Consider the following 16,615-nt stretch of genomic DNA (forward strand, 5'->3'; position numbering starts at 1 on the left):
AAAAAAAAAACCCACAAAGTATTCTAAATAAAGATAAATTTTACTATGGCCATAGTGTATGTGTGTATATATTGTATATTCTCAGAATTGTTTTCAATAGTATTAGTGAATGCTTATTTTAATATATCATTTTTCATAGGAATTTTTAAAAATTATCAGCTTGAGCTTTTGAATGCTTTTTTTCCCAATTTGTTCATGAATTTTAAGTGTATTTTGATATGTTGTTTTGTATTATAATTACTCCAGAATTTTTTCTTGCCATCTTAATGTTAACATTTTGCTTTTAAAGCACGTTTGAAATGATAAAATTATTGCTTACACAAACTGTCAATAGCAAATTTTTTGATAATAATATAGTCAGTCATTCAAATTATAGTAGTTTAACTGGTCAATAGAATGTATAGAGGAAAATATTTTAAATAATTTAATTGGAACTTCTAATATCAACATGGGAAACTGTAATGATGTACATGATACAGATGAGAAAACTAAGCAAAATGAAGCTTTCATTTCAGTTATATTTGAAATTGAAATGGCCATTCTGATTAAAAAATGTGAAGTTTTATAATCATTATACTTCATTTGTGTCATTTTAAAAGTGTCATGGTAAATAAAAGAGGACATTAAAATAAAAATTGTAGTCACAGTTTTAAAACTGGAGGGCATTCTGAAGAGCACACGAATTAACCTTATAAGAGACTTAGCTGTAGAGGTACCTTTTTCCTAGGCCATTGTTGTCACTGATATACTGTCATAGCATACTGGAAACCATTCACATTTGAATGCTTTGTTTTTAATCTTTAGATTTAAAAAGATTTTTTTTTTTAATCTTTAGAAAGAAAAGGACTTAGCAGCAGCCTGTTCACTTTTTAAAAATACTGTGTAAGCTACTTTGAAGTTGATGGTAGAGGTTTATTCTCCTATGAATAGCTAAAATCTGATATTTAACTCCTTTACTTAATCAAAAATTTTTCTATTTCTTATATAAACTTTAATTTACTGAAGTGATACAGGATTTGAATAGACAAAACTTTTGTGCCCTACCTCCCACCCTGGAATAGTTTACGTAGTACATATTTGATATGTAGAGGATAACTACTTTGCAGTTTCAACACATTTGTTTATTACTAGTAATAGGATTTTTTGAGTGGAAGTGGGAAAATAGAAATTCATAAATATTACTGAATTATGTAACTGTTTAGTGCTTAAATTTCCCCCACAATATTTGTCTTGTACTGTATGATTTTTCAGCATTTAAGAAGCGGTTTTGTTCTTTATAGCTGAACCAATAACGTTTCCATCTGGAGGAGGCAAGTCATTTATTATGGGTTCTGATGATGTTTTGTTAAGTGTACTGGGCCTTGGAGACCTTGCAGACTTGACGGTAACAAATGATGCAGACTATAGTTATGATGTAAGTGCAGTTTTATTTTTAATTTTTTTAATGATTTAATAGAAGGCTTCCTTATTTTTTGGAATCACTTATAAAGCAGAATTAATGTCAAGGTGCATGGAAAAGATAAGTTTTAAGTGTGTCAATGTGTTGATTTGAAGTGACATATAGTTTTCTAACTTTCTTTGTGGTGTTTAAATTTTTCTTAGGTATTTTGTTGGATTAGCTAGGTGTTTGGATGATTACCTTAAAATATTGGTCAGCAAACACATCTTGAATAGTCTACTCTCAATTATCTTACAGAAATTAAGCCTATTTTGGTGTTTACAAAAGAAATTATTTGCCTTCAAGTTACTTCTTAAAATAAAAAATGTTTTATTTTTGAGGTTTAATCTGCTTAAGGATAATGTTAAAGTTGGCTTGCATCATTTTCTAAGTATTTAATTCCATTTGAGGGCTAGGTAGAGCATTCAGGAGGAGTGGGAAGGACAGCATAAGAGGTGAAATTAGTCTTGGAATAAATTTTTTCTAGACATTTAATATTCAATTGAGAGTTAACTATACTTGTTTAGATTTTTATATTATTATGGTTTTTCAGCAAATTAGTTTTTTACTTTTACAGCATATCTTTTTTCTACCTTTCCCCTCCCCAGGGGTGCTTAACCACTGAGCCACATCCCCATCCCTTTTGACTTTTATTTGGAGACAGGGGTCTCGCTAAGTTGCTGAGGCTGGCTTTGAACTTGTGATCCTCCTGCCTCAGCTTCCTGAGCTGCTGGGATTACAGGTGTACGCCACTGCGCCTGGCTTTCACATTTTATATTTATTTAGTGTGCTTTTTAGAGACATGAGCCTTGGGTAGGCTTAATTATTCTAGTTAATATTTTTTAAGTATATATGCAGCTAAATTATAGTAAACTTTACTGCTTTAGAAGTGGTTTCACAGCTTATCTTTACAGATGAAGAAATAAAAGTTAAAAGATTAACCTCTGTCATAATCAAGAATTAGACAAATGGTTTGAAAATATTATTAACAGGTCCTTAGCTCAGTTTCTAGAAAGTACCTTAACTTGCTGCCTTTAAAAACTTCACATGCTAGTAATTTCCTAAATGACAACTGTACTGTTTGCCCTTGGATATTTGCTAATTTATATGTGTGTGTGTGTGTATATACATATATATATATATATATATATATTTGTTACATTTTGTTTTGTACTTATGTAAAGTATTGCAGCAATGAGTTATTTTATTCTCTTCAACATTTATTACGAGCTTTGGGTTTAGTTTGATGATTAGGTAAAAACAGATTAAGGAACTCTTCATTTGACCTACATATTTGAAAGGCTAATGAAATTATTCTTCTGAATCCTTATAAAATAATAAAGATTTGTTATAAAGCTTTTAATACATTAAATTTCCACTGGACATTTTAGCCAAGCTATTTTAAATATATGTTTTTAAACACAAAAGAAACAAAAACTCCACATACCTATCAGTTTACTACTTTTACCAGTAAATAGTGTGCTTTTCCTTTTTAGTTGCCTGCCAATAAAGATGCCTTTCGAAAGACATGGAATCCCAAGTATACACTACGTAGCCATTTTGATGGAGTGCGGGCATTAGCTTTTCATCCTGTTGAACCTGTGCTGGTTACTGCCTCTGAGGACCATACGCTGAAACTTTGGAACTTGCAAAAAACAGTTCCTGCCAAAAAGCAAGTATTTTAATAATGGCTGGGTTTTTTCCTTCCAATTTTGCTAATATGAATAATTTGATTATACTTCTTTATTGTCTCTTATTTTTTATATGTGCATTTGATCTTCCTAATGATTCTTTAGTTTAATGGTTATTTAACTGCTTTCTCTTCCCCCATCTTTTTTTTCTCCATCTTTTAGGAGTGCCTCTTTAGACGTAGAGCCTATCTACACATTTAGGGCCCACATGTAAGTTTTACTCAACTAGTACTTAATTAATAACCATAGTTAATAACTGTTATTTACCAATCTTCAAACTTTATACTTTTCTCAATGTTTGCTATTAGGTAAGACAGTTACATAATATCTCATTTTACTAACATTAGTGAGAATATGAATTATGTTAGTTCTATTTAAATATACATGTTTACTTTAAACAGTTTTTAAATACCTTATAAATCACAGATTTGGGAATGGGGATTGAATTTCTTGGGATTTGTAAGTAATTTTTTTCACTCTCTTCCTATAATAGTGGCCCTGTTCTGTCATTAGCTATTAGTTCTAATGGAGAACAGTGTTTTAGTGGTGGTATTGACGCAACCATCCAGTGGTGGAATATGCCTAGTCCTAACGTGGATCCATATGATACATACGGTAAGTAAAAGATGTCAAAAGTAAATAACTCAAATATTATTAAAGTTATTTAAACATATATTGGTTCCTTCATTTAATTTTTCTATTTGCTAGTAAGTGCTTTAGAAAAGAAATCAAAAAATGTTATGCCATGCATACCTAAGCCTATGAATTGGCATTTTCTGGTATTTTTTAAAAGTCTCTGTTAATTGAAATGTTAATTTCAGTGCTAGTTAATGTAATGGGGTGGAAAACAATATAATTTAGCAAATATTTAAACTTAGTGTACATATTTTTAAATATTAAAACAAAGAGGGACAGTGAGGATGTAAATCGATACAACTCATTGGAGGGCCAAATATTCTTAATTTGAAAATGAAAAAACACTAAAGAAAACTTTAACTTCTACGAGTGACACTTTTAGAAATCTGTTCTACAGAAAAACCTGAATATATGTTTAAATATATTTATTAGGGCATGTTTCATTATTATTAAAAAATGAAACAATTTTGAGCTCTTTGTTCTTTTTTAATTGACACACTTGGTGCCACTATTTGTCAGGCATAGTCATTATTAGCACTTTGTCCAGAAATAACAGTTAGCCTAATGGAAAAGATGGACATTAAATGAGCAAGGGTTTGGGGGTTACTGCTTACAAATTGTGGTGAGTAATAAGAAAATAGAGTACTATGAGAAAGGTAACAGGTGGAACCTGTTCCTGACTTTAGGTGAGAAGTCAGGAATATTCTAATTAAAATAGTAACATTCAAGCTGAAAGATAAAAGATAACAGAATTTCTGTAAAACATTTTAGGCTGAACAATGTAGTGTATAAATAGGTGGCTGTGTTGCTGGAGCTGTGGCTCAGTGATAGCGCACTTGCCTGGCATATGTGAGGCACTGTGTTCAGTTCTTGGCACCACATATAAATGAAATAAAGGTCTATCAACAACTTAAAAAAAAAAAAAAATCGTGACTGTACTCTGTCTCTTATGGAGAGAAGAGTACATTAAGGGCCGGAGAGTAGAGACAGGAATACTGTAGGAAGCTGCTGTAATGTAGACTAGATGGGAGATGATGTCAAGAGTGGTGGTGGTACAGCAGTTAGAGAGAAGTGTATTTAATATATATGGGGGAAGTAGAGTAGAATAGATAGGACTTTGTGATGAATATGAGTAGAAGTGATAAGTGAATGACTTGATTTAATTGTGTTTTCTTAATTACCAACTTTATTGAAATATAATTCATACAATAAATTTCATCTTTTAAAAATATATAATTTAGTAATTTTTACTGTGTACACAGAGTTGTGCAGCCATTACCATTATCTAATTTCAGAACATTTTCATCTCTAGCACTGGGATTTCAGCATGAGCATCTGAGTATGTGATGGTAGCATTTATTGAAATAGGGAAAGAACAAGTGTGGGGAGACAATGAGTTGGATTTGGGGCATGTTGAGAGACAGTATCAAGTAGGTAATATGCAAATATAGAGCTCAGAGATCTGGGTTGAAGATAAAAATATGGGGAAGTCCTTTCTATATAGATGATACTTTTAAGCTGTGAGAATGGATGGTATAACATAAGGAGATTGTGTTGTAAAGAGTAAGAAGAGAAAACAACTTGAAATTAAAATCTTCACAGTAATCCCAACATGGAGAGTATGGCTAGAGCAAGAGAACCAATAAAGGAAATTGAGAAGATGTAATTCAATAGATAGGAGGAAGTGTGAGAGTGTGGAATCATGGAAGCATCCCCAAAGGAGAAAACATTTTTAGAAGGAAGCAGCCTGCACATTCAGATGTTGCATTTGAATAGGATAAAAAGGATTCTTTTTATATAAAAGTGACACATAGGTCACTCGTGTCTTTCCCAGATAGAGATTTGTCACTGTAGCTAAGATAAGAGGATGAAGGAACTCTTGATACCCTTTCAAGTCATACTAAATGGATGAAAAGTAATATGATGGGAACAACAAAGAAGAAATGCTTTATATATCATCAAAGGAAAGTATCAAATTTTGTATAGTAGAGGTTATCATCGATTCCCTCCCCACCTTTTAAATTTAATTTTATTTTGAGACAAAGTCTCTCACTAAATTTCCCAGGCTGGCTTTAAACATGTGCTCTTCCTGCTTTAGCCTACTGAGTCCCTGGGATTACAGGCACACACCAGTGCACCTAGCTCATCATTGATAACTTAAGCAAGATGATTTTTGGTGTGTGCTAATGGCATCAGACACCACCATGTTGGAGTAATTTGAATAGTAAATAGGAAAAGAAGCATATTTACTTCAGATGCTTTTTTTTTTTTTTTAACTATTTAGCAGAAGAGTGGTAGAGTAAGGTTAATAATTTTTTTATTCAGGTTGAAAGATTCTGGAACGTACTTTCTCTTTTTGGTAGTTGGACACAATACCTTTATTTTATTTATTTTTATATGCTGCTGAGGATTGAACCCAGGGCCTCACAGGTATTAGGTGAGTGCCCTGGAACATACTTTTTTTTTTAAATGGTAATGACTTCAAGATGAGAATTTGTATAGTACAGAATCAGAAAATATGAAAACAAGTTAGCAAATTGACTGAGATGCAGAATACATCTGGTGGGTTTAATAGAAAGGAGAACAACCAAGAGGATAGCTTACAGTATTAGTAGATTATAGATTGGGTGGCAGGAAAATGAGGAAAGGCTTCCTATTTAAAGCCTATATCTTCTTGGTTCAGTATAAGGTACAATCATTCACAAAGAAGGGAATTTGGAAGCAGTAGGGAAATGATGATGAATAATTATGGAAATAGGAGAGATTTACTAGAAAAACAGGATTGTTAGGTATGATACTCAATGTTATTAGCCCTCAAATATCCATCAATTGATGAATGGATAATTAAAACGTGGTAAAATCTATTGCATAGTAAGGCCATCCATACAGCCGAAGTGACTGAGGATGTCCTTAGTCACTGGTTCTTAGGACCATGCCAGGAAGATTTCAGAGGAGTCACTCAAGAGTAGTAGACATGAGTTTATTAGAACAGACAGGAAAAGGGAACACTATTAAGGAAGAGAGTAGGAGAGGATAGGGATAGCATGCCCCTATTGCCCTCTTTTTTTTTTTTTCTTGGATACCAAGGATTGAACTCGGGGGGCACTCAACCACTGGGCCACATCTCCAGCCCTTTTTTGTATTTTATTTAGAGATGGTCTTACTGAGTTCCTTAGTGCCTCCCCATTGCTCAGGCTGGACTCGCAATCCTCCTGCCTCAACCTCCCAAGTCATTGGGATTACAGGCGTGCACCTCCACGCCCGAAGTATTGCCCTCTTTTATGGGGATCCCAGGGGAATTTCCAGAGAGTCCCACTCAGACATCTTACAGCAGATTTAAAAAACCCACTGTGCATGGTCTTACCCCATGGAGGGGAGATTTTACTATTAGGATTATGTGCTAAGATCCAAGGCAACCCTGCGTTACTTTGGACCACACTGACCAGTTCTAGTTGAAACTCATTCTTACAAATTTTATTGTTGGACTTTTCTTCTAATTATCCTATCTCCATGAGTCCTGGAATCTGGTCTGCATAAAGGTCATGAAGGCTCCCCCATTCAGGATAACTTGTGTTCTTCTTATCGGCAGGGAGGAACCTTTTGGGCCTGCATTTCTCCTGCTGATAACAGGTTGTTTCCTGAGGAATGTAACATGTCCTATTGACTTAAGCCAGGGCAGGGCCACAGGTAAATTGCTTTTTAAAGGAAAGCATGTGGGAGTTAGCACAGTAAACCTAGTTTATAGAATTATTGCCTTAATCTCATGTTTCTGCCATTCACTTCTATCTCTTGCCTATTAACATCCATACAATAGAATTTTATTTGGCAATAAAAAGAAACATACTGATACAAGTTACAACATAATTAAGCTTTGAAAACATGTTCAGTGAAGCCAGTCACAAAAGGTCATGTGTTGTATGATTCTATTGATAAAAAATGTTCAGATTAGGCATATCTTTAGAAATGAGTAGACTAGTTGTTGCCTAGAGCCATGGAAAGGTAGGGAAGAAGAATTTTGGGAAAGTAGCCAACAAGTAATGAAAGTGTCCTAAAATTGATTGTGATGGTTGTACAACTTTGAATATACTAAAGATCTTTGGATTTATACTTTAAATAAATGAGTTGTAGGGTATGTAAATTATATCTCAATAAAGAGGTTTTATTTCTTCTCCAAGTATTTATTTCTTATAGGAAATTGTGAAAATACAGAATAGTAGTTTGGGGGAGGATGATAAAAATAGCTCTTAACTCTACTACTTAGTCCCTTGTATATTTGGTTTATCTTTTTGTAGACTTTATTGTATTCTTTTTATTTAATTATATGGTAAGCTATCTTTAGATAACAACCTTACTTTGCTAATTTTGTTTTGTTTCTTTCTTCCCAGAGCCAAATGTTCTAGCTGGCACTTTAGTTGCTCATACAGATGCAGTCTGGGGTCTTGCTTATAGTGGCATAAAAAATCAGTTACTGTCTTGTTCAGCAGATGGCACTGTTAGGTTATGGAATCCACAAGAAAAATTGCCATGTATTTGCACTTACAATGGAGACAAGGGTGAGTAAATTTTGTCTGTCTAAAACAAAATAAAAAGGGCTGAGATGTGGTTCAGTGATAGAAGGTCTCTGGGTTCAATCCCTACTACCAGGGAAGGGCAGGGATGGGAGCAGGAAATTGTGATATAAAAAGGACAAAGCAATTGATTGGTTATTTCTGTATTTCCCCAAAGAGAGATGTTAAAAGAATTTCATAAAACTTAGGATAATATTTTTACTTGGTTATTTTTTACTTGATGTGATTTACAAATATGAATTGTAGCTTAGTGCTTTTTTACTTCTTTCAGATCGTGTTCTGTTTTAAAATTAAATGGGACTAGGGATATAGCTTGGCCATGGAGTGCTTGCCCATGACTCTGAGCACACAGGTTATGAGTCTAGCCATAATCACTGAAATAGTACCTTTAACCAGGTACAAATTAAGTTGCTTTCATGATACCAGATTTTTTTCTTATTAAAGAAGGCTTTAGGGCTGGAGTTGTATGTTGATAGAGCACTTGCCTAACATGTGAGGCACTGGGTTCAATTCTCAGTACTACATATAAATAAAAAGATCCATTGACAACAAAAAAAAAATATATAAAAAAAAATAAGGCTTTAGCCAGTACCTTTTAAAGACATTTGCTTATGTGTGGGCTGGGGTTGTGGCTCAGTGGTAGAGCACTCACCTAGCACACATGAGACTCTGGGTTCGATCCTCAGCACTACATAAAGATAAATAAATAAAACAAAGGTATTGTGTCCAACTACAACTAAAAAATAAATATTTTTTTAAGACATTTGCTTATGTGTATGTGTGTGTGTGTGTGTATATGGGAGAAAGAGAGAGAGAGAATATGTTTTTATTGGTCTTATTTTCTGAGCCATTTTTAAATTTTGGGTTTTTTTTTTTTTAATCAGACCTTTTCTTTAAATATAATTTTAGAACATCTTAGATGAATAGTAAATATATTTAATTTTGCATCTTTTAATTGTTGATGGACTTTATTTATTAATTTATTTACATGCGGTGCTGAGAATTGAACCCAGTGCCTCACATGCTAGGCAAGCACTCTACCACTGAGCTACAACCCTAGCCCTTTGAGTCTTTTTTATATGGTTCTCCTAGTTTTTCAGTTACTCAGGCTTTACAGGTAAAAGTTTATTTAGTTATTTGTTTCTTGCTTCATTCACATAATTGATGGCTAGACTCCGGATTTTACCAAATTGGATGTTGATATGGCTAGATGAATTTTAATATGTTAAAAGGAGAAATTGCCAGGCTGGGGCTGTAGCTCAGTGGTAGGGCACTTTCCTTGCACGTGTGAGGTATTTTGGATTCGATCCTCAGCACCACGTAAAAATAAATAAATAAAGATATTGTACCAGCTACAACTAAAAAATTAAAAAAAAAAAGAGAGAGAGAGAAAGATTGCTGCTCAGGATACTACTATCATGCTACTATCATGTCAGTGTCTTCCAGAGTCCAAGCTTCATTTTTATAGACAGAAAAATTTGACTTGTATTAGCTACTTTTTTAAGGCTTACAGATTTGACAGGTGACCCAAGATAATGATCCAAAAAATGCCAATTTTATTTTTCCGTAAGAAAATTAGAAAGTGGACCAAAAACTTAGCCTTCCTACCTTAGAAGGAAATGCATAAGAAACTGCTAATTTTTGCATATGCCTGTTCTTTAGGTGTGTTTTTTCTTTTAATATTGAATGTTATAAATAAAAACTTATTAAATAGGGCTGGGATTGTGGTAGAGTGCTTGGCTAGCAAGTGTGAAGCACTGGGTTCAATCCTCAGTGCCTCCTATAAATAAATAGATAGGTAAATAAATAAATAGATAGGCCTATTAAATGAATGAGGAATGGTTGCTTTTTAACTATTCTTACACAGTTAACTTTCATTATTAACATTTCTTCAAAATATTTTAATTCCTTTTTCTTATTAGAAAAGTGGGAATTTCAAAAATACTGTGTTACTTTATATCTTTTGGGGCTTCTTTACAGAACATGGAATACCTACATCTGTTGACTTTATTGGCTGTGATCCAGCTCATATGGTGACCTCTTTCAACACTGGTAGTGCAGTAATTTATGATTTAGAAACATCACAGTCATTGGTGATGCTTTCATCACAGGTAGATTCTGGTAAGTTTTTCGTGACTTTCTTTGAAACCTTAGAAAGGATTTTTATCCAAGAGGTTAATCTTTCAGTTAGTTTTAATATTTTGATTACCTAGGTTTAGGATAGAAAAATAGTTTTATTATGTTACTGTAGTACTTATTTACATTATTACAGAGGAGTGAGTAAAGTGAAGGTGAAAACAAAGGAAATAAATAGAAAGTAGAGAATACAATAAAACCTCATGTACTTGTCATCTAATTTCAGTTATTATAAATGGCCAGTACTGTAAATGTGGTATGTGATGTATGTTTTACAGTTTCTATAAGTAGGAATTCAAAGAAGGTCCATGTATTGTGATTGGTTGATAGGTTTCAGATGTCTTTTCACTTATAGGTACCTCTACCTCTCTTCTATTTTCCTTATTTGCTGTATTAATTTTTTAATAGAAGGAATTAGACAGTTTTGTCAGGTTTCCCACAGAATGGATTTTGCTGGTTGCAACCCTATGGTATCATTTGTAGTATTCATTTTATTTCCTATAAATTGGTTATAGGTCCAGAGTTTTATTCAGATTCAGGTTCAGGTTTGGGTTTTTCTGTTAGTTTCTCTTTTTTACCTGTTTAGAAATTTTCTTGGCCAGACTTCAGATAATTTGTGAACTTTTTCAGATATAAATATTATTTGGTGGTTTATCTTTCTGTGATGTTTTTTTTTAGTCTTGATCATTGCCTGATCCATTTAATCATTAATTCTTGAAAAATGATTTTGTAATTCTGTCATCTCTTCTCATGCATTAGCTAGAATATTTCTATAATAAATATGATTTCCTCATCAATAATTTGGTTATCATCTTGAAGTTAGTGATTGTTAGAGAAAAGCAAGATAAAGTGAGTTTTTCCCCCATTTTATTTACCAGTTTTCAAAATAACGAAGTGGTACTGTTTTTGGTATCATTATGATAACTCACAGGTATAAATGTATTTGTTATGTTTCAATTTCTTACAAGTGTTCTTAATGCTGTTCAAATTATGTCTTTTTGGCCAATGGGAGCTTATTCAGGTTGGCTCTTAAGTCTTCTGAATATGCGCCTGGTAGTTGTTGATAGCTCTTGCTTTTTGATATAATGAAAGATTCTAGGTTCATCTTGTTTGGTGACTCATGTCTGAGATCAGTATTTTTCTAGGGAGCTATGGCTCTTTTTAGTGGGAAATGGCATTTAGAAGATTACAGTCTGGATGCTAAAACTCTTTGCTTATCCTCATGGTCTTCATGAGGTTCATTATTTTAATCTTTTTCAGTGGACAGAGCTAGGAAACATGTTTTTTTTACAAAAGTAAAATACTTCCAATTCAAATTTCTTGGTTCTCAACAAAATCATCATCATCTCATTTGATTTATCCCACAGCCTACATATAGTTGTCTAATAATACTGTCATCACCAATAATTTGATTACTGGTAATAGTTATCCTTAGGATTAGTTCACTAGGGACCATATTCCGCTATGGATATACAGTCTAATTACTGTGCTTTAGTATCTCTTCCACTAGTTCTTTCTTTCTGGTTGTACCATAGTTGGATAATTAAGATCATTTATTTAATCTTAAGTCGATTTTCTTAGTAAGTGCTTTTTAAAACAAACAATTGCTTTTATCATTATATACTTACATGGTTCCATGGCCACATTTTAAACCAAGCTGTACTCATTCTCAGTGTCTCCTTAACTCTATTATTTCTCCCCCCCACTACACAGGTAAAATCCATGTATGTTTTAAATTTAGTATCTAAGAGTTCTTTTGTACATACACTATTTAAAATCTAATAGTATTCATTCTGGTGAGACTTAAAAAACCATCATCCAACTTCTATTTGAAGCCTGGAAATTTAAAATATTGTTTGTCTCTATTTTCAGGTTTACAATCCATTAATCATATTAATAGAATAGTAAGTCATCCCACACTTCCTGTTACAATAACTGCTCATGAAGATAGACACATCAAATTTTTTGACAATAAAACGGGTAAGCAAGTTATCTTTTCATATTAATAGTACTGCAAATTTGAAGTAATTGAAAATGCTGTTCTTTTATATGTTGAGTTTTGACTATGAAATTGCCAAGTTAAACTTTGGGGGTTTGTTTTTTGGTGTTGTTTTTTTTTTTTTTTTTTTTTTTTTTTGTCAATTGTTTTTCTTGTTGTAAGGAAATATATTAGTTGTCTTGATGTCAAACCAAATCTTATTTTACTTACAGTGTGTATATATGTGTGGGGGTGGTGGTGGATGTGTTTAAGGACTACTTTTTCATCTCTTATTACTAGGAATACTACATAAGATACTGTTTAATCTCTTTCTGGAAAGGTCTGACAGCTAGAGAAGCTATTATGAGAAAAGCTAAAACAAAGTATTAAAGGACTTAAATTAAGAAACATTGCAACCTTATTACAGAGCAAAAAAAATTATCAAGGCAGGCAGCAAACTAGAAGTATAGGCTTCTCTTTGAAGGTTATATAGGACAGGGCAATAAGTTTCTGTCTTTAGAGTCTTGCAGAAGATCCTTTAGTTCAAATAACATTTCTATAGGCAGATTCCTTTTAACTCAGTAGAACAGGTTGGGAGCAGAGTGAATATTCACAGGTCTATATATTGCCAGGAAATAAAATTCACATTTGTGTGGATATTCTCAATTTAACATCTTATAAAAATAATTCTTTGAACCATTTTTATGAAGGTTAAATATGTCTTCCTTTATTATAAGAGCAGAGGAGTAATTTCCTTTGTGTTTCTAAAAAATAATTTTTATTAATGAAAATTTTCATGTCAAATGGGAGGTTCAGGGATTTTGCAAAAAGCAAAAGGTGTGTCTCACAGTGGTTTTACTGGTAGAAAATAAGTAATCACTTTAACAAAATAAGAAGCATATATAGTTTTTCCACTTGTTTCCAATTTTTTTTCCTGTTTAATAGTCTAGTACCTTATCTGTAGTGTGAAGATAATTGAAGCAGTGGGCTCCAAACAAAATATTTTAAGCTAAATCGACCATCCCTCACCATATACACATACCTTGAGTTTGATTTAACTATGAATTATCTTCAAATATAGTATTTCTAAAAATACCTTCTTTGAAAATTTATAATTCATTAAAATATGGTCAACTAGCCTATCCACCATAACTAGTTGTTAATAGAGTATTACTTAAAATGAAGAGTAATTTAGCTGAACTTTTTTTTATCTGGATCATAACAATTAATACTGTGAATGAGTTCATTAAGTAAGTGAATATATCATTTTAATCACCAAAATGCAGTGTTTTGTATTCTGTACTGCACTGGATGTAGCATTATGTACAAATGTGATTCCTTTCTGGGGGCTTAATGGTTGTCGAGGGGATAGTAGGAGACACACATATACATGCATAAAGTGGGGATTTGAGCTTTGCCCTAAGGAATTGGTAGTTTTCATTTTTAAATGAAGAAAATAGTAAGAAATTCCAGATAAAGGGATATTTTGAGCAGAGGCACAGTGATAGGAACTTGTACTGGAACAGAACGTTCTTTCTTTTGGGGGTGGGTGGGTACTGGGGATTGAACTAACTGGCACTTGACCACTAAGCCACATCCCCAGCCCTATTTTGTATTTTATTAGAGACAGAGTCTCACTGAGTTGCTTAGCGCCTTACTTTTGCTGGGGCTGGCTTTGAACTCTCGATCTTCCTGTCTCAGCCTGCCAAGGTGGTAGGCTTACAAGTGTGGGCCACTGTACCTGACCAGAAGGTTTTTTTTTAAAGCAAAGCCAAAGAGGTGAGTTTAGAGGAGGATAATAGAATCTAATGAGGACTTAATTGGGTTTTTATTCATGCTGTGGGAACCACTAATATTACTTGAGGAATTGTTTGCAAAATTGGTATAGGAAGATTAATCAATGATTCTTGACCTGAACTTTCAGTTTCTACTGCTTATTCCAGAGAATCTTTCAGGGTCCATGATTTTTTAAAATTTTCGTTGGAAGCACAGATTCAAGTTGCCATACTGTGCCTGAAAGATTTAGGTAGTGAGTGATTCTGGAAGGAGGTACTGTACAAGTGAAGGATGTGAACAAATTGTAGAAAGACGCTGAATTGATTGTAAACTCATTCATCTAGCAACATTTATTGAGTATCTGCCATATTCTGGTACAGTTACTGCTGTTTGGTGAACAAAACAGAAACAGCACTCCATCTTCTTGAGCTTACAGACTAGTGGCATAGTGCTTATTTCATGTGAGACATTGTTCTATTTGGTTTGCCTATATTAAATCATTTCCTTTTTTTTTTTTTTTTTTAAGTACGGGGAAATGAACCCAGGGACACTGACCTATATTTCTAGCGATTTTTATTTTTTATGGTCTTGTTAAGTTTTCCAGGCCTCCTCAGCCTCTTGAGTTGCTGGAATTACAGGCATATGCCACTACATTTGACTATATTTACTTTTTTAATACCTATAAAGTAAATACTATTATCCTCACTAATGATTTGTGCAGTGTTACACAACAGATAAAAATTGTGGGTTTGGGAATTCAAACTTCATTATTTATATATTTTATGTCATTCTTTATTTCCTTTCCATTTTGTAAAGGCCAACAATGTTTATTAGCCAGTGAAAGGGCTTAAGGTGCTTGGGAAAGAAGAATGGATGAATTGACTACATTTATCTATTTCTGCAGTTAATAAAACGAGGAAAACTTAGTTTTACTGGAGAAAAAGGTGTTAGCATTGGGATAGGGCCAGAGTAAAACAGGTTAATAGTGAAAAACTGCAGGTATATGGTGGTGAAGGGAGGGATCCTAGTTATTAGAAGAGATCCAGAGCTTTATGTAGTCACTAGTAGATGCCCAGCATCAAATGCCTCCATACATGGTCCATCTGATGGGATTATTCACATTTTATGACTGTGACTATGTAGAAAAGAAGGTTGACTCTCAATTGGGGATTAATTTAGTGTACCAGAAGGAGGTCTAGAGATAAATTTGGAAAATTATAGCTCCCTTTAAGAAATGTATATATCTATAATGTTGAATAAAAGAAGTCTATGATTTAAGTTGTTAAATTTAAGAGAAACAAGATCATAGTTTCTTCTCTCTGAAGAGAGAAATCAGAACTAGATCAGTGAATTAAGAGTTAGCATCATAAATATGACATTTTAAGGGAATCTAATGATGCTTGATACTGCTAATGTTTTCACATTGTTGACTTGAAGGCCAATCCATTATATTCTGTGTTTTTTTTTAATATATCTTTAGTTATAGATGGACACAATGCCTTTATTTTTATGTGGTGCTGAATATCGAACCCAGGGCCTCACACATGATAGGCAAGCACTCTGCCACTGAGCCACAACCTCAGCCCCTGTTTTTTTTTTTTTACTCTTAAAAAAACAAAACAAAACATAGAAAGCCAATTTTTTAAAATAGTAATATTGAGACAAGGTGATAGATGAATTATGTTAGAGTAATAAATTGAAGATACTGTTAAATGATTTTTCTGTTTCTCAGGCTAGCACAATCTCTAAAATTAGACTGTTAATTAATTTTACTATTAATGAGAAACAGACAACTATAGATTGAAATGATGAGAGTTTTTCAATTCATTTTTTAGTTGTAGATAGACACAGTATCTTTATTTTTATTTATTTATTTTTATGTTGTACTGAGGATCAAACCCAGGGCCTCACGCATGCAAGGCAAGTGCTTTACCACTGAGCCACAACCCCAGCTTATGATGAGAGACTTTTTAAATACAGTCCTTGACTAATAACTTTTAGTATTGCCAGAAAATTATAGGCTTTTTATGTTGTTGGGTTTTTTTTTTTTTTTAAAGAGTAAATTTTTGCACAATTATGTTGTGGTTTTGTGTTCTTTTCCGCTGTTATAGCCTGATGTTAAGAAACAAAAGTTGACTGTTTTCATGCCCCAGTGTATAATGTTCTAATGGTCCAGCAGCATAGCAAATGATTAGAATTTTGGCAAAGACCTCCTGTCTTTCATTAGGAGAATCCCAGACACTTGAGTAGTAGTAGACTTCTTGCTGAGTGAAAGGGGAGTAAATTTTTTGTTGTTGTTTTTGTCAGTATTTGCTTTTTTATCCTCTTCTTGGATAAATCAATTTATGATGTTGCTTTCCATCAGGTAAAAGCATATATTGCCATTGCAGGA

The 16,615-nt window shown here is 33.2% G+C and overlaps 1 protein-coding gene across 1 annotated transcript in view; it reads left to right on the top strand.

Annotated features, from left to right (window-relative positions):
* Strn3 (striatin 3) overlaps nt 1-16,615 on the top strand; it is an 89,682-nt gene that overhangs the window by 69,952 nt on the left and 3,115 nt on the right. Inside the window, exons 10-16 of the mRNA XM_015487589.2 lie at nt 1,281-1,414; nt 2,935-3,110; nt 3,292-3,339; nt 3,623-3,744; nt 8,151-8,318; nt 10,314-10,454; nt 12,342-12,449. Of these exons, the coding sequence (XP_015343075.2) occupies nt 1,281-1,414; nt 2,935-3,110; nt 3,292-3,339; nt 3,623-3,744; nt 8,151-8,318; nt 10,314-10,454; nt 12,342-12,449 (897 nt within the window). The remainder of the gene's footprint in view (nt 1-1,280; nt 1,415-2,934; nt 3,111-3,291; nt 3,340-3,622; nt 3,745-8,150; nt 8,319-10,313; nt 10,455-12,341; nt 12,450-16,615) is intronic.

This window comes from Marmota marmota, unplaced genomic scaffold, assembly GCF_001458135.2.
Source record: "Marmota marmota marmota unplaced genomic scaffold, marMar, whole genome shotgun sequence".
NCBI classification, from domain to species: domain Eukaryota; kingdom Metazoa; phylum Chordata; class Mammalia; order Rodentia; family Sciuridae; genus Marmota; species Marmota marmota.